The sequence below is a fragment of the Schistocerca americana genome, chromosome 1 (assembly GCF_021461395.2).
Source record: "Schistocerca americana isolate TAMUIC-IGC-003095 chromosome 1, iqSchAmer2.1, whole genome shotgun sequence".
Classification (NCBI taxonomy): Eukaryota; Metazoa; Arthropoda; class Insecta; order Orthoptera; family Acrididae; genus Schistocerca; species Schistocerca americana.
This window is the reverse complement of record NC_060119.1, coordinates 1,001,502,670-1,001,525,078: the sequence shown is the minus strand read 5'-3', so window position 1 is coordinate 1,001,525,078 and position 22,409 is coordinate 1,001,502,670. Positions and strand designations below refer to the sequence as shown.

At 41.9% G+C, this 22,409-nt stretch overlaps 1 protein-coding gene across 1 annotated transcript in view; it reads left to right on the top strand.

Annotated features, from left to right (window-relative positions):
• LOC124595922 (lachesin-like) overlaps positions 1 to 22,409 on the top strand; it is a 1,260,474-nt gene that overhangs the window by 479,281 nt on the left and 758,784 nt on the right. The window contains exon 2 of the mRNA XM_047134840.1: positions 1,303 to 1,400. Coding sequence (XP_046990796.1) covers positions 1,303 to 1,400 — 98 coding nt within the window. The remainder of the gene's footprint in view (positions 1 to 1,302; positions 1,401 to 22,409) is intronic.

Sequence of the window (22,409 nt, the reverse complement as noted above, 5' to 3'; positions counted from 1 at the left end):
CCGTGTTTGGCGACATTGCGGTGAACGCACATTGGAAGCGTGTATTCGTCATCGCCATACTGGCGTATAACCCAGCGTGATGATATGGGGTCCATACCATCTTGTTCGCATTGACGGCACTTTGAACAGTGGACGTTACATTTCAAATGTGTTACGACCCGTGGCTCTACCCTTCATTCGATCCATGCAAAACCCTACATTTCAGCAGGATAATGCACGATCGCATGTTGCAAGTCCGGTACGGGCCTTTCTGGATACAGAAAATGTTCGACTGCTGCCCTGGCCAGCACATTCTCCAGATCTCTCACCAACTAAAAACGTCTGGTCAACGGTGCCCGAGCAACTGGCTCGTCAAAATACGCCAGTCACTACTCTTGATGAACTGTGGTATCGTGTTGAAGCTGCATGGGCAGCTGTACATGTACACGCCATCCAAGCTCTTTTTGACTCAATGGCCAGGCGTATCAAGGCTGTTATTACGGCCAGAGGTGGTTGTTCTTGGTACTGATTTCTCAGGATTTATGCACCCAAATTGCGTGAAAATGTAATCACATGTCAGTTCTAGTATAATATATTTGTCCAATGAATACCCGTTTATCATCTGCATTTCTTCTTGGTGTAGCAATGTTAATGGCCAGTAGTGTAAATATACCTGACTGTATTTTACATATACCGTAACTAAAGAAATGATCTCTCCGGAAACTGTGAGCACCGGTAATTTTAATGAAGGAAGATATAGTCTGTATTATTTGGAACGTTGTTTAGAATTACCAGTTTCGATCTTGGATACAGGTCACTCTCGGATTAACACACCAAATTAATAGGACATATTGACCGAAATCTACCCTTCACAATGAGCTTTACTTCGCAGTAAGTAAAGATCTCGGGATGGCCTTTATAGAAGGTCGAAGCTGGTCATCATAATAAAACATAGCAAGTGACTCGGTGTCCTTTAAATTCCTACAAAATTTTTTGTTCTCTCTTCCTGTTTTAAATATGAGTATAATTTTTATAATTGCAATGCCTTGCTTTAGTATCTGTTTCATTGCACAGTTTATAACTTAGCTCTCTGCTCATTGTTTTGGTGTTTGAGACCATGGCGTTCCCTGTTATTTAAATCAGGTTTGATTCCTTGATGTAATGATGTAATGTAGGGCAGAAGGAAGGTCAGCATCCGTCATAATATTTGCAGTAAAACACACATGTTATTTCGACCTATGCTGACCTTCTTTCTATCGTGTTATTGAAGTGACACACTGGGGAACGCTGAGTGACGTGACGGTGTGGCTCTCTGTGTTGCAGACCTGCCGCAGTTCGGGGAGACCATCAGCAACGTGACGGTGCCTGTGGGCCGCGAAGCCACGCTGTCCTGCGTGGTGCACCACCTGCTCAGCTACAAGGTCAGCGTCAGCGTCGCCAACTTTTCTAACGTCTGATGCGTGGGGCAACGATTTATGGCAGTTGATTTCGGTAATCACCTCTAAACCGACAGAGTAAAACGCTTTATATGCGGAAAGAAAATGTATCGCAAAATAAAAACCTGATCAATAAAACCGATCTATTTGTCCCTCTAGTACCGTGGAAGTTATTTCCTGGTGTTTTAAAACATGTCCTGTCACCCTGTCCCTTCTTAGTGTTTCCATATGGTTCTTTCTTCGCTGATTCTATAGAGAATCTCTTCATTCTTTCTCTCATCAGTCCACCTAATTTTCAAGATCTCTCTACAGCTATAAATCTCAAATGCTTCGATTCTCTTATTTTTCGGTTTAGCAAAGTCCATGTTTCACTATCGTACAGTGATGTGCTCCAGAAGTGTATTCTCAGACATTTCTTCCTCAACTTAAGTCCAATGTTTTATATTAGTCGATTTCTTTTGGTCAGGAATGTCCTCTTTGCCTGTCCTAGTCTACTTTTTATGTTCTCGTTGCTTAGTTCGACATGTATTGTTTTGTTTCCACGGCAGCAAAATTCCTTCACTTCATCTACGTCTTGGTCACCAGTTCTGATGTTCGTCGTTCTTTGGTTTACTCTATATTCACCAGACTCTTCACTCCATTGAGCACGTCCCGTAATTCTTATTCACTTTCACTGGGGATAACATGTCATCAACGAATCTTATCACCGGTATGTTTTCACCCTTCAATCTTTATTTCCGTCATTGTTTCTTCGATGTGCAGACTGACCAATAGGAGCGAAAGGCTGCATCTCTGTCTTCCACCCTTTTTAATCCGGGATCTTCGTTCATGGTCTTCCAGTATTATTGTTCGCTCTTGGTTGTTGAACGTATTGCACACTGAGGAGCCAAAGAAACTAGTATCGTTTAGGGCCTCCGCGAGTAAGCAGAAGTGCCGCAACAAGACGTGCCATGGACTCGACTAATGTTTGAAGTAGTGCCGGAGGGAATTGACACTATGCATCCTGCAGGGCTGTCCATGTATCAGTAAGACTTCGAGGGAGTGGAGATCTCTTCTAAGAGCTTGTTGCAAGGCATCGCAGAGATGCTCAAAATGTTCATGTCTGAGGAATTTGGTGGCCAGTAGAAGTGTTTAAAGTCATAAGAGTGTTCGTGGAGCCACTTTGTAGCAATTCTGGACGAGTGGGGTGTCGCATTGTCCTGCTGGAATTGCCAAAGTCCGTTGGAATGCGCAATGGATATGAGTGGACGCAGTTGATCAGACAGGATGCTTACGTACATGTCACCTGTCACAGTCGTATCTATGGGTATCAGAAGTCCCAGGCCCCACACCATTACAGAGCCACATCCAGCTTCAACAGTACCCTGGTGACATGCAGGGTCCATGGATTGATGAGGTTGTCTCCATACTCGTACACGTCCAACCGCTCGATAAAATTTGAAACGAGACTCGTCGATCAGGCAACATGTTTCCAGTCACCAACAGTCCATTGTCGGCGTTAACGGGCCAGGCGATACGTTAAGCTTTCTGTCGTGCATTCATCAAGGGTACACAAGTGGGCTTTCGGCTCCGAAAGACCATATCGATAATGTTTCGTTGAATGGTTCCCACACTGACACTTGTTGATGGCCCAGCATTGAAATCCGCAACAATTTGCGGAAGGGTTGCACTTCGGTCAGGTTGAACGATTCTCTTCAGTCGTCGTTTGTCCTGTTCTTACAGGAAATTACTTCGGCCGCAGCGATGTCGGGGATTAGATGTTTTACCAGATTCCTGATATTCACGCTACACTCGTGAAATAGTCGTACGGGAAAATCCCCATCTCATCGCTATCTCGTAGATGCTGTGTCCCATCGCTCGTGCTCCGACTATAACACCATGTTGAATCTCACTTAAATCTTGATAACGTGGCATTGTAACAACAGTAACCGATATAAGAACGGCGCCAGACACTTGTTGTCTCATATAGGTGTTGTCGACCGCACGTCGTATTTTGCTTGTTTACATATCTCTGTATTTGAATACGCGTGCCTATACCAGTTTCTTTGGGGCGTCAGTGTATATCACCCGTACTTTCCCACAACTTACTCCTATTTTTCTCAGAATTTCTAACACCTTCCACCATTTGACACTTTCGAGCTGTCTTTCTAGATCGACAAATCCTATGAGCTTGTGTTGATTATTCTTGTCTTGATAGAACTACCGCCTTAGTATCTTGTTCTTTCCTACAGCCAAATTGCTAGAAATCTAACATATGCTCAATTTCCTTTTCCATTCTTCTGTATATTACTCGTTTCAGTAGCTTCAATGCATGAGATGTTAAGCTGATTGTACGAACCTAACTGCCTTTGTTCTTTTCGACTTTATATGGATGATATTTGCCGAAAATCTGCTACATCTCTCGTCACAGGTTGTAACATCAACTTGAATAGTCGTTTAGGTGCCACTTCCCCCAGTGACTCCAGATATTCCGCCTCATTTGATTGCTAGTCTTCCAAAGCTTTTATTTATTCTAATAATGGATCATCTATGTCTTACATGTAGTTTCTCATTTCTTCTTCTATTACGCCATCAGACATTCCTCTTCTTCATCATCAATAAATTTGATCCAAGTCTGCATCTGCTCCCGGATAAGCCTAAAAGTGGAATATCTGATTTCGGAATGTCGGACTACAGTCTAATTCGGAATATTCTGTTTCTGGTCCTCTCCCAAGTGTAACTCCTCATGCTGTGGTTTTTGGAGAGTGTATTGGTTATTACAGGCTGAAATTTGCTACAGGTTTCCCGCTTCCGAGCACTTGTTCTCGGAAAACACTGCGTTGTATTTCTATTCTTATTGTCGTTAGTTTGCTGTCGATTCTGATGAGAAAAACCCTATCGCCGAACTGTTCACAATAACTCACTCTCTGCCCTATCTTCCTATTCGTAACGATTCCTACGCCCGTTATTCCACTTTCTGTTGCTGTTGTTGCTGTATGCGGTTCCATTAATTCTTATCTTCTGTCCATTTCACTTAAGTGACATTCATTGAACCAACATTTAACCTTTGCATTTTCCTTCTCAGATTTTATAGCTTCTCTACCACGTTCCAGGCTCCGAATTTTTTTCCATTGGTTACTCAGTCTCCTTACCACGGTTGCTCTCCCTTCTAAATCCCCTCCCGAAGATCCGAATTGGGGGGGGGGGCTAATATGGAATCATTTGCCAGTGGAGAGATAATTCTGGCCCTTTCTCAATTACAGGCCCATTGCCTATGGATACACATTATGTGTCTTTAATTAAGTGGTTTCCATAGCCTTCTGGATCTTAAAGCCATTGATCATTGTTGAATTTTCCACTGTTTAACGGCAGACGGTTGATCACAGCCAACGCTTACTTCTTTGGTGAGAGTTGTTTTTCTTTCTGCGTAATATGTGTGCCTCAGTTTGTCAGTGTCTTTTGAGGTAAACAGGTGATTCGATATCAAATCTTCAAAAACCTTTTTTCACAAAATACTGAAATGTCTTTTCTTAACCGACTAGCAGCTATCGTATACTGTCGACAGGTGAAATGCATTCTGGGGGTTGTTCCACGAATGAATTTGAGCAGTTTGCTTTGCTCGGTGTTACCGAGAACCACGACTTGTCTCACTTAACTGCTTTTTTCCTTCTCTTCCCCATCTTGAAAACAAAACTTATTTTTTAAAGGATTTCCCTAAGTCAATTAAGGCAAATATCACTATAGTTCCTAAGAAAGGTACACAATCGATTTATTTCTCCATTTCTCGTTTTCGGCGAGATAACGTGAATGTTTCGCATGGAAAGTAAACGAATGATATGATAAATCTGTAAATTTGCTTCAACCTTAAGGTTATCTGGAAAGGATATTGATCTTATGAGACTTGTGTTATCTGGTTGGAAGTAATGTTCCATAGAAATAAATTAGTCATTATTATTCGTTGCGAAACATTCACTGACTAAATTATAACAATACCAAAACTCGTAGGCTTCAGATGATAAGACTTCAACGTGTAAATGAGAGAGAAAAGTGGATCTAGTTAAAATGTGCGCTTCAGATACAGGTATAATATTAACAGTTTACTCTCTCTCCTTTTATGTGTCACACTTTTTCCACCTCCGTCTCTCTCTCCCTCACTCTCTTATCTTTCCTATTTCTGTTTGAAACTTATACGAGAACAGGTTTAATTTAGACGCAGTAAAAGGCTTGTAGTAGTAATGTTTGTTACTGATCGACGGCTCGATAGTTTGTAATATAAACCCGTTAATTAAAGAACGATATTTCTTCAATTCCTTTCTTCTATTTCCTTTCCTCCGCCTCAACTTTTGAAATATATGTTTATTTGAAGCATAGAAAAATAATCTAGTTTCAGCAGCTGTAGAAGGTGTTGTAAATGTAATTCACATGACTGTCGAAAGTTGTATGTTCATATTGATTGAAGAAATACGACGATCACCATTAAACTCTAGAGCAATAACTACATAAGTACAGAAATAATTACTCTGTAAACTGCGTTCCCGTTTAACGGGGATAATGTTACAGTTAAACTTTGTGTTATCATCATCATAATGTTCATTCTCGCGTTAGATATGTTTGCTTGTTCCCAAATCAGGAATTGAAAGCGTATCACTTCATTTTCTTCTTAGTCTTTATATTCTTTTCTACCACTTGGGGCTTTAGTCATATATTTACCTTATCAACCAGCTTTGATTTATGGGTAATAGATGGACTTACCCTTCGTTTATATATTATCGAATCTTTCCTGCTATTCCTAGAACGTGCAGATCCTTCCTCATCTCACCGTTCTTCTTGTGTTCTTCTAATATGTATCCTGCCAAAGCTCCTAGATATCTGATTTCTGCCGTTTCAATTCTCTGTAATTATTTCTTCGTTAAAATCCATACGTCGGTTCCACACAGCAGTAAATGTATGGTTATAATAATACAAAATTTAAGTATTCTCTCTTTTCCTAGTTTATTCAGGAGCGTTTATAACAACTAAAGGTAATGAAATAAATTCAGTTTCTCAGTGGAGGAATTGTAGAAGCTGATACACCTGCATTCATAAGTTGGGTTGGCGTGTCAGCGGCTTTGATGTCAATAAAATCTCGTATTTTGATAGTGCTGACACAATAACATCAATGTATTGTGCGTAACCACCGCCGTAACGATGAATGCACATCGGCGCATTACAGTGCCTGTCATGCAGATAGAGGACATCAAGAATTTTATATGATTGCAGTTTGACATTTCCTAGCTGTAGATGTAGTGTGTAAAATACTGCAAACACAAATTTGCAGAGTTATTGTTGTGTAGCATGAATGTCATAGGCGAACCGTTAACCCGCTTGCTTGATTGGTTTGACGCTGGACTTCCCTTAGGCCAACATTCACAATTCAACAACCACAATAGCTATGGCTGGGTGCAAAACCCCAAGGCGTAAAACTTCTCTTAACCCTCCAAAACTAACTGTGGGCAGGCCATTTGCTTAAGAACTGACCGGTAAATGTTTGTAAGCAAAGTTAAATATACAGCTTAAAAATTCCTGCCCTAGACATAATTATTAATCTAGGGAATGTGCACAAAATTTCACTCTAACACAATGACGCGAGTAATACGTTCGTTATGCTGTAAAACTGATTGCTAATATCTTATTGGATACGATTTTGTACAATGAAGGCTTTTGTTTCTTAAAGATGAGTAATACCAGAACATTATTCGATATGACATTATTGAATGAAAATATGCAAAATACGTCAACTTACGGAATTGTCTCTGCCAAAGATTCTCAACGATTCTAAGTGCAAATGTGGCTGAAATAAGCTTTTTTAGGAGTTCCATAATATGTGTTTCCAATTCAAATTCTCGTCAATATGGACCCTTATGGATTATGAAGTTTCCATCCTATTTATTACTTCCTCACCATGTGTCACACTTATAATTGGTGTAGTACCTCTAGATGTGCTAAGACAGCTCATGAGTTACAACATCAACAGTGAGTTTCCGTAAGTGTTCAAATGGTTCAGATGGCTCTGATCACTATGGGACTTAACATCTGAGGTCACCAGTTCCCTAGAACTTAGAACTACTTAAACCTAACTAACCTAAGGACATCACACACATTCATGCGCGAGGCAGGATTCGAACCTGCGACCGTAGCAGTCACGCGATTCCGGACTGAAGCGCGTAGAACCCCTCGGCCTCCATAATTGTATTAGCTGGTGTTGTTCACGAACATATGATTGATCCATATCTTCCGCTTAACACGCCCCGGTGGAGGAAATTACGCCATCTTTCTCCAAGTACGTGCCACCGTGAATGATGGACAACGTCCCCCTAGCAGTTAGCAACTGTTATGGCCCGAGCATAACCAGCCCCACCACACTTTACCCATGATGTCACATAACATTTAGACAATGTTCCCCAGTTGTTAGATTGGGTAGGGTGGACCAGTACCACGACCACCACATTCTCCTGATGTTATTTCTATGGAGTTATTTTTCAGGGAGTGAATGAAACGTTAGGTGTACGAGACACTGAAAGACTCTCCAGAAAAGCTGGTCACCCGTTTGGCTGAAGCTGCAGGCAGCATTTCTGATACACCTGACTGTTTCATATGGCAGTTTTGACACCATATCTAAACGTCGCTAAAGTTAAAACCTTCATGGACTCACAACAGGGAAACAATGCGCCTCTGTCTTTCTCCAAGTAAAAAGTGTTTCTTTGTGTTTTTATCTATGTAATTCTTTATACCCTACAAGCACTACAAACAAAATGTCAGCTTATTTCAGTATTGCAGTGGATGAGTGTGTTTTCGAACACAATAGTCAGACCATCGCAGCACGAAGTTGTAAAAGATCCTAATCACACCAAGCAATATCCCATCTAATTGGAATTCTGTTACGCATCTACTCTAAGATCATATGCAGCTCTTTTTCTACATTCGCAAATGAATGCGGGTGTGAAGATGTGCTTCGCCATGTCGGAGTACAATTTGCTGGGGGATCACATATAGATGGATATTTTTGATTTGTCAATGTCGACCGAAAACATATTGAATCAAGCTTGAATTTTGTTTAACGCATTCGATTGACGTGGCGTGGAAGAACAGCGTGTTCGTCTTGTCCAAGCACGAGTATTCTGGTAGCCCACTCATCACTACATATGACATGCTGGCGTTCTGCTTGCGTCCGTTATCGTTGCTCACGACATCGGAGGAATATATGGCGACACTGCTGCAGTGTTGAAGGCAGTACAGCCGTCAGTGGACAGCACTTATACGCCCGAAGTGCACAACTGACAAGGGAAGTGTCCAGTACGATATGTCGAAACCTACCGTGAAATTTCTTACGTAGGCAAAATACACAGAAAGAAACACAATACCCAAATTTGAGTAGCTAAGACACACTGCAACTATTTAATAGATTATTGAAATTTGCCAAATTCGTACCCCTGCCATAGCTGTAGCAAAGAACGCATGCACAACACGGCGGGCACTCACCCTTGACCAATGGCACTGAACAGATAACACGGCATAACGCTATCATAATCTGTAAGGGGAATTTCAGTTTCCATTGATAGTTTTCTGACACAGTTGTTCACATTCACCATTCACTCGAATTTGCAACTCATTCAATATCCATAAGAATTAGAACTTGACTTACCACTGTCGCCAAGTGTTAATAATGGAGATAAAACTGAATTAATATTGTGATTGCCATTAGCGTCTGTCTTTGTGTAGGTTCCAGAGTTTCACTGTAACGTGGAATCCAATTAATGTTTTCAGTCTTGTAAAGATGAACTATGAAGAACGTAGTATGCATTCAAAATAACCTACTTCTCCTGAGGACATACATATGTGGTATTTTTAGTTAATTTCTAGGACAGTAATTCTAATGTTGCAAACAGTTCGTAAGAAATTGTGAAAAAAATAGAAGAAACAGCAAATAACTGCGTGAACTGTGATTCTAAAGATGACTGTTGTGCTAATTAAAAAATAGAAACAGAGTTTCTTTCAAGTCCAAAGAACACGTGTAAATGTTTCGGTTACACGAAGGATCGAGGAAATGCCTATACGTAAGCACTGTGCAAAGCCGGTTTCGTTTCGTAAATTCTGAACATGAGTTGTGTGAATGGAAAAACGACATGCTTGAAGTACGAAATATGCGCCTAAATGAAACATAAGTGTGAAAGAAAAACTATTCGAAAGACTTACAACTGCTCTTGAGAGTCAGTGCACCATTTCCGTTGGAGCCCAATGAGACTCGGTGCTCTGATTTGCAGGTGAGGTGGACGTTACTTATTTCCCGGCTTCTTCGATCTCTTTAAACAGCTTCAGGAAATCACACGGAAGAGGAAGTCGCAAAATTACCTCATGTAAACGACTAGAGGAGATGTCATAATAGGTAATACTATAGAGAAATTCGTAGCTGACGTGTAGACGAAGCTTCTTGTTATCCCCTAAAAACTTTGTATGAAGCCACTCACTCAGGTTTCGTACAAAATGCACTTTTCATTTCGAGCGAAAAAAAAAGTCGCTTGAGCAATCGATGGATGTTACCTGCATGACACATTCGTGTACAGCAATGACCGTGATAAGCATCAGCGGATTATTGTTTCGGCAGCTTTATTTCTTTATTCAGGAGCATCAAGGCAAATTAGGACCAAAAATTGTAAAGAAACTGTCACTTACAAAAGTAGTAAAATCTGGAAAAATGGGACAGTATTATTTTCCATGTTCAATCGGAAACGCCTTCTTACCATTTGCAGAAAATAATTCATTGTATTTATTGTGGTCTTGGCATGGACGTAACGACACCCCTCTCTTTAGGAGGACGGCGAAAATACTGATAATGTAATTTAGATTCTACGTTGATCTAATCGTACTATGCAACCTCTCGATAAAAGAAATATTCAACAGTGTAAAACATTTTTCAGAAAATTGCCAGGAAATATTTCGAATAGCTTTCTGTCACTTGAGGTTTATCAGCGGAACAGTATTGTTAAATTTTAGTAATTTCTGCAATGTCAATTTGCATCATCACGTTTTACGAATTTGATAAAGTATGCCTTCTAGACTGCAAAATAAGCTGAACAATGGCCACGACCGCTTTTTACTCCATTCCAGATCTGTTTAAATAAACTAGTAATTGCTGTGAAGTGCCGGAAAGCTTTAATTTTTCATTTAACGAGTGTACCTGGTATAAGGAAACTGTTCGTTTTGATCATCCAGTACACTCTTCGAATTTTTGTGACGACTGAAGGGAATACAAAATAAACTGTTTCATTGTTGGCAAAATATACGTTATTCAAAAGTTATCATAAGAACTGCGCTACAGGAGATATTAAAAATGTTTAATGTTAATAAATAAAAGTCCAGATAGATAGCAGTCGTCTGCAATGTTACGTCACACACTGTCATAATTTTCTTTCTTCTGCTAGTCACTTGTGTAAAAAGTATATAAGCAACACTTTAACCGTGGACATGAGCAGCAAGTTATTCAAAAAATTAACAATTTAAGGCATTTATGGTATGGTTTCAATGCTTGAAATTCACGTGCACTTCGGATTTCGCACTTCGTGGCGTTACGTCCTGCTGTCAACAGCTGCGCCTACTTACTCGCCGATTCGCGAGCTAGGCAGAAAGTGTGTACAAACTGTTGTTATAAGCGATACTTCGTGCGGCAAAAATGAGCAACTTTAACGTTTTTTAAATATAATGCTTGCATTGCGCCTCGGAAGCTAACATTTTTTCATTGTGTTTCTTTCGATGTCTTCATCTTGTGTGAAAAGTTGAGGGATAGGTTTCGACAGGTCGGACTGGACCATTCCTATGTGAGGGCACTGCAGTCCATCGAATGGAAGCAGTCATGGCAGTTGGAGATACACACGCTCAACGGATAATCCCGTCGTCCTTTCTCCTATTGGTTCATCAGATACGTGCGTGCCGTACCTGTGTGGTTTCATCTGTTGCAACTGCGAACGATGACAAGTTCACATGAATGATGTGGTGCTCAGTACAGCGGAAAGACGACCGTGCAACTCACAGCGGCATTGGAGTCTCGAACGCTTGTAACTGCTGTCTGATAAGTTTGCGACGCTTATTTCAGCTCCGAGTGACGCTGTCCAAACAATAGCAGTCGGAATAAAACGCAAACTCAGTGTAGCGCTTAGACAAGCATTATGCGGTTGAACGTCTCCTAAAATCACGCTGGCCGATGTCACCACAACGTCGAGGTATACGAGCGCAAGCAAAGTGCGGTATTACCATATCTATGTAAGCGGAATAAGTCAGTAGAGAGAGAAAGAGAGAGAGAGAGAGAGAGAGAGAGAGAGAGAGAGAGTTCACTCAAACAGACAATATTATAGGCCAGAGTATTTGCTATTACTATCTGAAGTTTATTACAGAACTCAATCTTTCCCCTCTCCCATTCCTTGCCCCAAGCCCATATTCTCCTGTAACCTTTTCTTCTACTCCTTCCCTTAGAACTGCATTCCACTGTCCCATGACTATTAGATTTTCATCTCCCTTTACAAACTGTATTACCCCTTCAGTACCATCATATACTTTCTCTATCTCTCCCTCTTCAGCTTGCGACCCGGCATGTATACCTGAACTATCGTTGTCGGTGTTAGTTTGCTGTTGATTCTGATAAGAAGGACCCTACCATTGAACTGTTGACAATAACACACTTTCTGCCCTATCTTTCTATTTATAACTAATCCTACTCCCGTTATACATGTTCTGCTGCTATTGATATTACCCTGTACTTATCTGACCAGAAATCCTTGTCTTCTTTCCAATTCACTTCGCTGACCCCTACTATATCTAGATCGAGTCATTGCATTTCCCTTTTCAGATTTTCTAGTTTCTCTACCACGTTCAAGCTTCTGACATTCCAATCCACGACTCATAGAATGTTATTATGTCGTTGGTTATTCAATCTTTTTCTCATGGTAACCTTCCCTTTGACAGTCCCCTCCCGGAGATCCGACTGGGGGACTATTCCGGAATATTTTGCTAAAGGAGAGATCATCATGACACTTCTTCAATCACAGGCAACATGTCCTGTGGATACACGTTACGTGTCTTTAATGCAGTGGTTTCCATTGCCTTCTGCATCCTCATACTGTTGATATTTGCTGATTCTTCTGCCTTCAGGAGCAGTTTACCACCCCTATGACAAGAGAGTGCCCTGAACCTCTGTCCGCTTCTCCACCCCCTTTGACAAGGCTGTTGGTAGAATAAAGATGAAGTCTTACGCTGGAATGAAATAATAATTAAATCAAGACCCTAAGCTGTCGACAGGCGTTGATATACAGCAATGGGGACAGTTGAAAACGTGTGCCTAACTAGCCTAAGGACAACAGACACATCCATGCCCGAGGCAAGATTCGAACCTGCAACCGTACCGGTCGCGCGGTTCCAGACTGTAGCGCCTAGAACCTCTCGGCGACTCCGGCCGGCAAATGTGTGCCCCAAGCGGGACTCGAACCCGGGATCTGCTTACATGCCAGACGCTCCATCCATCTGAGCCACCGAGGGCACAGAGGATAGTGCGACTGCAGGGATTTACCACCTGCACGCTCCCCGTGAGACCCACATTCCCAACTTAATGTCCATACACTACATTCGTAGTGCCCCTGCCCTTTACACTCATTACTCCGGGCAGACAATCTTACCGAGTGCCATAAGAGTTCGGGCAATGCGTGTGCATCCAGCCCAGAAGAAGAAGGTCAATGGTCGGTTAGCCGTAACTATGAAGATGGTATCTGCTCTTTCGGATATTTCCGAAAGAACAGATTTCATCTTCATATCTTATGCCGGAAGTCTTTGGCCGCCAATGCTGATTATTAATCAAAATGTAAGCAGCGTCAGGATTCGAACCCGGGACCGAAGACGTTTTCAAATGGTTCAAATGGCTCTGAGCACTATGAGAAGTAACATCTGAGGTCATCAGTGCCCTAGAACTTAGAACTTCTTAAACCTAACTAACGTAAGGACATCACACACATCCATACCCGAGGCAGGATTCCAACCTGCGATCGTAGCGGTCGCGCGGTTCCAGACTGAAGCGCCTGGAACCGTTCGGCCACAGCGGCCGGCGAAGAAGTTTTGATTATGATTTAAAGACGCTACTCCAACACCAGGGGTTTACCTTTATGGCAACCAATATTCGTGCGGCTGAGAAACGTTGGAAAATGTATCTAGCTCGTGGTACGATCAATATCGATTTGTAATATTTACAGTCTTCTCCTGTCATTAAATATATAAAACTTGTAGTTTGCTTCAATTATATTTTGTGACTTAAGGATTTGATTGGAAATAATGCAGATTGGCAAGATGTATATTCATAGCCACTTTTATATGCTCAGGTCCTCATACCGTGATTGCAACTACAAAATATATGGCAGTTCTCGTCCTAATTTGAGTGAAGCATTACTGAACACGATCAGTAGTGGCTATTAAATTGTATCTTGAATAGAACTTCGTGGTATTTGAATTTTAATGTGCAATTTCTGCTTGGTTTGGAATCTCTGTTAGGAGTAATTTTACTAGGGCAGGATTGAACTATACTGGCGTATTATATTGTCTCTCTCACACGTAGCAAGGATGACGAAAATGCGTATCGTAGCAGGCCCTTGCTAAAATATGAATCTCCGTTAATCACTACTGCTACAATGACAGACAGAATGGCCAAATCTGCCGTGAGGTGTTAACCAAAGTTCCTAATAGGAATGGTATACTTGTGTTTAGTCAAAACTACATCCATTGTGGTTCTGCTTCTTCAATTACAGAAGGCAGTCAGGTTGCATGTTGCATGAGTAGCTAGGAATATTTTCCTTTATCTCCTGAAAGCCATTAGCACTAGTTTGGATGTTACGATTGATATGGTTGCAACGTACGGGGGGGTTTTATTGTACAATTATCGATATATTGAGAAATATCCATTGGTTGTCTTAGTCGACCTTCAGTTGCTAACTGACTTAAGTTGGCTCTTTTTAAAGTCGCGGTTATGGCTCCAGTATCATTTGCATCGAAATTATCATTGCACTCTCATTATTAAACAAAAATATGGTGATTGCTAGCTACGAAATCAATAATGCGGTGATTGGCATGTGATACCAAATTAAGATTTATTCAGAAAATAGGATGAGCAATATTTATAGCCCAACATGACAACACACTTGCTAATCTAACTAGCCTATCAATGGCACAATGTATCGTCTTTTCCTATCTCCGTAAGTCAACACTGAACCCCCAAGTGACTCTATTGAAGTTCTGCCTGAACGGACACAGACTCAGAGAGCGCCAGTCAGAGAACTAATGGAATACGAACTAATTTAGAATTACAGTGTCCTACTTTGGCAGATGATTGCTAATATTACCCTAATTCTCCGTGATGATTACGACGGTCGGCCTAGCCAACGTCGTAGTGCCGTCTTTCCCGTGAGCGAGCTTGGCTTTAAACTCCAACGTGGACGTGGTTTGCGTCCGTGACTAGTCAATACTGAAGCTACTTGCACATATGTTAAGAGTACTTGGTCGACTCAAGTGCGGGGCAGCAAAGGTATACTTCAGATTGCATATGAACAAGTTAGTACAAATCAGTTTCTCTTCCCAGAGGAACAGATAATGCTATGTGTGTTGGAGTCGTATGCTCTATACTATTCAGACTTGGAGAGTAACCACTGGACTCAATGCCGGTAATTTGTCCCACCTACTTCTCTCCACGCTTTCCAAGCAAGGCAACCAGACACCGCGACTGCTCTCGTCCAGTGCCGACCCAGAGTCCTCATTCAGATTTTTGCAAACTTGGGCGTTCTTCGCAGCATGGATCCGTGCGCGTTGATAGCCCATCACGACACAGACTTCCATGTATCCGTGCTCGTTTGTACCCAACCACGACACAGAATTCTCCCGCGGTTACTGTTGCCGCCAAACTTTCAATATGTATCTCTACGCGCTCTGCGCCAATCCCGTCACAATCTTCCGCAAATTTTCCACTGTGGCGCGAAATCGTCTTTCTGTCTTTCGCATATAGCTCCTTCTCACTTCTTGTTGGATGGCCCAGCCTCTCCCAACGTCTTTGGTGGCCTGAAGTGCCAGCCAACAAAGGGGTCCGGCCGTGTTCCAGCCTCTGCGGCAATCTAGTTATTTTGACATGACACACACAACTTCTTTTTCTGTGTCCAATCTGTGTCCAATTCTGTGGGCCAATTATCTCGTTTTGTTAAATGGCTATATCTGTGTATTTGGTGCATTAGTACTGATTTAGCATCATGTAAGGTGCAAAATCTGCTACCTTACGTGGTAGATTGTGGATAATGGTTTCAGGTGAGCTCTGAGCCATCTAACATTGCACTTAATTAAGTCATTACGTAAACGTGTAGTCATTTATTTGGCTGGTTCAAATGGCTCTGAGCACTATGGGACTTAACTTCTGAGGTCATCAGTCCCCTAGTACTTAGAACTACTTAAACCTAACTAACCTAAGGACATCACACACATCGATGCCCGAGGCAGGATTCGAACCTGCGACAGTAGCGGTAGCGCGGTTCCAGAGTGTAGTGCCTAGAACCGCTCAGCCACCCCGGCGGGCAGTCATTTATTTGATAAGGCGTTTTAAAGTTTTAGCTTCATGTTTTAATAATTCTTTGCTAGGTTGGAGTACAGTGGGTATTATCTTCTGGTATACTCCTGTTAGTACAGAAACCCATGAGTGCAGGTCGTGGTAAACAGCAAGTGGTCACGCGGACGAACAGCTGGGTGCCGTTCGACGTCAGAGCGATGGCCGCCGAGTGCCGCTGAAGTAGTGGTGGGGAACCGGAGTGCATTCGAACGTACCCACACAGGCGACAATGTGTCGTCGCTCGCTGTGTCGGTTAACCTTTTCAACTTGTAACTTCATTAATATTTTCTATAAGAAGGATGGAATGACGTTTACCAGGCAGTCGGTTATGATCTTACGGTGTAGAAATCCTTAGTGACATGTTTGTGGCCCTGTTGCCTCTAAGTTGACGAAAAATAAGCTGATCTTCATTAATTTCCTGTTTTATATTTTCCTTACTACCAGATAATAATCCACAATCTTAAACCTACGTGGAATTGAATTGCTGTCTCAGTGTGAGAAATATGAGTGTAAAATAATTAATAACCATGTCTTTCTTTAAAAGTTTGGTTCTGACTCAACTCGTGTAAGATTTAAGTGTTGTACAAATCGTAGGCTGTTTTGATGAACTGTTTCACCTTCGTGTAAATAGCATTAGTTAACTTCAGAAGTGATGGCAATGGGGAACCTGTTACATTTGTATTACCCTCTGTGTAGGTATGCATACCAATCCGCTCGGGGCAATGTATATCATTGACTGAAAAAAACATTTCGTAATACTTGTTAAGAGGTAAAACTGTACTATGTATGTAACGCTGTAGTAAGAGAAAACAGTTGTGTACTGTTAACCATCGTTACTTGCAAATGCGAGATCGGTGTGTCTTAAGCTACGCAGTGGCAGTAATAAGATTGAGTGAGATTGCAGTTACCTTGCTCTACATTTCGTAGGTGTTCAGATTATGGCACAAGAAATATTTTCTGACTGACTCTCGAGTGGAGCATAACTTGTGTTCTTAATGTCTTGCGACCATATATGTTTTTGAGAAATTTATTACTATTAAGCAACTGAGAGGCCTTTTTCTACATTTTGCGTCTATTTAACTTACAGTGGCATTATGAAAACTGATTCTATTTCCTATATGTTTGGTGGAGGTCTTTTGTCTGCCTGAACCTACATTAATTGAAGTTAAGCAATGCGTTACGGTGAATACGTAACAACTTATTCTCTTCAGCTACTCTGTTCATGACCAATTGTAATTGGTAGGCAATGTCTACCTTACGTAACTTGTGACTGCTGTATCACAAATTTACTATACTTTCACGTTTTCTTGTAACTTGCAGAAATTTGCCACACCTGAAAGAGAGTTTACTAATTAGCTTGCTTTGAATCTCATGACTTGAATCTTATCATTTTTCTCTGTTCTAGCTGATGATGCTTAACACTACGGCTTATACTATAGCATCACACAACTAGAAGCATAAAAGAGCACAAGCAAACATTGCAATTTTTTTTACTTTTTTATTTATTTATTTATTTATTTTTTTGCGGGACAGCGTGCATCTCTGCTGCACTCAAATCTGTGTGCCTAATACATTTTACAGATACAAACAAATGACTAAATGATACGTATATTTCTTGTTCTATTTTGATACATTCTTGTCACTACATCTTTCTCATTTAGTACCTGTACCCCAGGGCGTAGTGGTGCTTATTGCTTAAAGCATAGCAAGGATGTGGTGGTAATACCCTACCTTTTCACTTTTTCTGCTTTGTCGTGGTGATACCTTTACCAGTCGGCGCGACTTTAAGGGTAGAAGCAGGCAGTACTGCTTAAGGTGGTACAGCTGGGCTGTGATACGACTTTAGCCAATCAAAGTGTACTATTGTAGTGCTATCAGGTAACTGAATTTCGGCATTCACCGGCGGGCTGAATACAGGGTAGAGGCCCTCGTACAGTGGAGTGAACTTCTAAGTTCGTCCCTTTTGTAACAGGGGTTTGGGAGCAATACCAAATCGCCGGGTTTATACTGAGGGAATGTAGCGCCTTTGTGTTACGTTTTAGCTGTTTTTGTGTGGCTTTGAAGTTACTGTGTTTAACTTGGTCCATACGGCTCTGAGACGGTGGGCTAGCCATTCACTTCGCCTATATTGCCGTCCGGAGGCAATTTGTCAATCTCAGAAGGTGAATTCTTTGGTCTCCCATAGAATGCTTCGTATGGGGAGTATCACATTACATTATGAACACCACTGTTGTAAACTGAGGCGACAAGTCCTGCATATTTGTCCCAGTCTAACTGAGTCTCCAATACATAATGCGATAGCATTCGCTCAATAGTTTTGTGCACTTGCTCCAGACGCCAGTTGGCTTCAGGCTTTTTTGATTGAAGCATTTTTCAAACTTGTAGAAATAAAAGTGACATAAAATTTGAGCCTTGATCAGTAAGTACTGCGTTGGGGCTGCCGAACGGCAAGACCAAGTGAATAGAATTGGAAGGAAAATCAGCATTGGCCGTATTTTGTTGTTTTATTGTCAGCAAAATCGATTTTCGGTCATTTAGTGACCATTCTCAGTGCTGTAATATACAATCAAAATTGGTAGGCACTGGTATCAAGCTATAACCACAAGCTTAGAGCGATTATGTGATCGCGCTAAGCTTGTGGTTGTAACTCGATACCAGTGCCTACCAATTTTAATTGTACACTACTGGCCATTAAACATGCTACACCAAGAAGAAATGCAGATGATAAACGGGTATTCATTGGACAAACATATTATACTAGAACTGACATGTGATCACATTTTCACACAATTTGGGTGCATAGATCTAGAGAAATCAGTACCCAGAACAACCACCTCTGGCCCTAATAACGGCCTTGATACGCCTGGGCATTGAGTCAAACAGAGCTTGGATGGCGTGTATAGGTACAGGTGCCCATGCAGCTTCAACACGATACCACAGTTCATCAAGAGTAGTGACTGGCGTATTGTGACAAGCCAGTTGCTCGGCCACCATTGACCAGACGTTTTCAATTGGTGAGAGATCTGGAGAATGTGCTGGCCATGGCAGCAGTCCAACATTTTCTGAATCCGCAAAGGCCCGTACAGGACCTGCAACATGCGGTCGTGCATTATCCTGCTGAAATATAGGGTTTCGCAGGGATCGAATGAAGGGTAGAGCCACGGGTCGTAACACATCTGAAATGTAACGTCCACTGTTCAAAGTGCCGTGAATGCGAACAAGAGGTGACCGAGACGTGTAACCAATGGCATCCCATACCATCACGCCGGGTGATACGCCAGTATGGCGATGACGAATACACGCTTCCAATGTGCGTTCACCGCGATGTCGCCAAACACGGATGCGACCATCATGATGCTGTAAACAGAACCTGGAGTCATCCGAAAAAATGACGTTTTTTTCCATTCGTGCACCCAGGTTCGTCGTTGACTACAGCATCGCAGATGCTCCTGTCTGTGATGCAGCATCAAGAGTAACCGCAGCCATGGTCTTCTAGCTGATATTCCATGCTGCTGCAAACGTCGTCGAACTGTTCGTGCAGATGGTTGTTGTCCTGAAAACGTCCCCATCTGTTGACTCAGGGATCGAGACGTGGCTGGACGATCCGTTACAGCCATGCGGATAAGATGCCTGTCATCTCGACTGCTAGTGATACGAGGCCGTTGGGGTCCAACATGGCGTTCCGTACTACCCTCCTGATCCCACCGATTCCATATTCTGCTAACAGTCATTGGATCTCGACGAACGCGAGCAGCAATGTCGCTGATACGATAAACCGCAATCGCGATAGGCTACAATACGACCTTTATCAAAGTCGGAAGCGTCATGGTACGCATTCCTGCTCCTTACACGAGGCATTACAACAAAGTTTCACCTGGCAATGCCGGTTAACTGCTGTTTGTGTATGAGAAATCGGATGGAAACTTTCCTCATGTCAGCACGTTGTAGGTGTCGCCACCGGCGCCAACCTTGTATGAATGCTCTGAAATGCTAATCATTTGCATATCACAGCATCTTCTTCCTGTCGGTTAAATTTCGCGTGTGTAGCACGTCATATTCGTGGTGTAGCAATTTTAATGGCCAGTAGTGTATATTACAGCACTGAGGATGGTCACCAAGCGACCGAAAATCGATTTTGCTGACGATAAAACAACAAAATACGGCCAATGCTGATTTTCCTTCCAATTCTATCCCATATTTGGTCGTGGTGCACACAACCCATGGAGTCGCCAATCAGTAAGACTAAGTGATTGACAAACGCGCATGGGACAGTTTCCGCGGTCATGTCGGCAAGTGGTGCTAAAATTAGGTACCTGGAAAAGTGATCAAGAATTGACTGTACAGATTTATTACCCTGATGCTTTTGGGGAAAGCGCCCTACGAGTTCTAAGACCACGTTCTGAAATGGTTTTGTAGCTTCTGGCAATGTTTGTAAAGGAATTTTGGTTTTTGTGGAGGCGCCCTTTGCGCACAAAGCAAACAACTTTGCATACGCTTCCGAACATTCGTTTACTGTCCTCTCCACCGATATCGTGAGGTAATTCTAGCATTTGTGGCTTGTCGCCCATTATGGCAGGTCTGTATGCTGTCATGACACTATGCCATAACACGTTGCTGCAGTTCTGTAGGTATTACAAAATGGGGTTTTCCGATATAGTATATCGCCTTGTGTAACATAATATGAGATTATAGCTTACCGATGACATTCTACATCTCTCTTTCAATTCATCTACTGAAACATCAACTGTGTGAACAACTCTAATCTTTCTGCTTAGGCCATTGGCAATACTGTGCAGGCGGCTGGGCTTAAAGTAATTTACTATAAACATGAGAGCTAGCAACTCCATCTCGGTAGTACTATAATTAATTTCTGCTGAATTCATTTGTCTGCAGGCGTAACAAACTGGTATTTCCTCACCGTAATATTCCTGGCTTAAAACAGCTCCGACTGCGTAGCCTGACCGTCCGTCGAAAGAATAAAGGTTTTTTAAAATTTTGGATGTATTGATGAAGGTGAACTAATGAAAATTTCTTTAATTTTTCTCATTGCTGCCTCGCACTAATTTGCTCATTCAAATACTGTATCTTTCGTTACTAATTTTGTTAATGGCTTTGCTATTGTAGCGTAATCCTGCAGAAAACGCTGAACATAGGAAAGATTGCCTCTTTAACACTTCTTGCAGTTGGAAAATTATCCACTACTTCAGGTAGCCTAGGACCTAGCATAACACCATCTGAACTAATGATTTGCTCCAGGTACTGAACCTTTGAAAGTGCAAAAGAACACTTCTCTAGTTTAAGCTGAAGTGTGCACTTTTCAATTTAGGCAATACATTTCATAATCTTTAAGTATGGTCTTTAGTTGTTTTTGCATAACTTACACACATAGTAGGCTTTAACCCTCTCAATAACAAGTCGATAAATCTTTGAAAAGTGGCAGGCGCATTTCTTAGACCAAAAGGCACGCGCAAAAATGAACACAGTACAGACGGAACCGCAAAAGCAGTTTTAGGTCTATCTTGTGATGCAATAGGAATCCGATGACATCCAGAACACATGTCCAAGTTGGTAAAATATTTGCAGTTTCCCAACCAGTCTAAGGTCCCGTCGGCACGTAGTAGAGGGTAAGTATCACGTGTGATAACCTTCCTTACCGCTCTCGTCTCGGCACATAGACCGTAGGTTTTCTCCCCATTGATTGATTTCTTGGGCACAACGGCAACTGGACTCGCCCACAGACTTGCAGAGGATTGAATTACTCCTACAGCCAATTTCTGTTGAATCGTATCTTTAACAACAGATTGTAAATGATGGAGTAAACGATACGGCTTATGCGCATTTGGTCTAGAGTGTCCCATGTGTACGAGGACAATTGCTGGAAAATATTGCCTTTCATCGAATAACCACGCATATTTCTCTAAAAGTAGATTCAAAAGATTTTTGTCTGAGTCCAGAAAACGTGCCAACTTCTCTTTCAATTGATTTACTATCAAAGATGCTAGCGCACAAACTTTCCTCAAAAGCAACTGTTTATGTTTTATCTTGACACTGTTTCTCGTGCGAAACTTCTATTTGCATGACTGCTTCGCCACTGGCTGTTATTGTGCCACGTGGGATTTCTACATCGCTTTGAGCATAATTGTCAAGAAACCAGGTATCTGAAACCTGTTCCCTTTTATTTCTAGTCTACTTAGACCTCTTTTAATATGGATTTGCAACCCGTCGAGAAAGTCATTCTGGGCGAGCAGGTCGGCCAGAAAGTCCGATCTCGGCGGTACCCGGTCTTTGACTTCAATCCAGAGAACTTTTCGTCTTCAATCGCTGTTACAGGTATGATAATGTACATGGTTCAGTTGGAGTTTGTG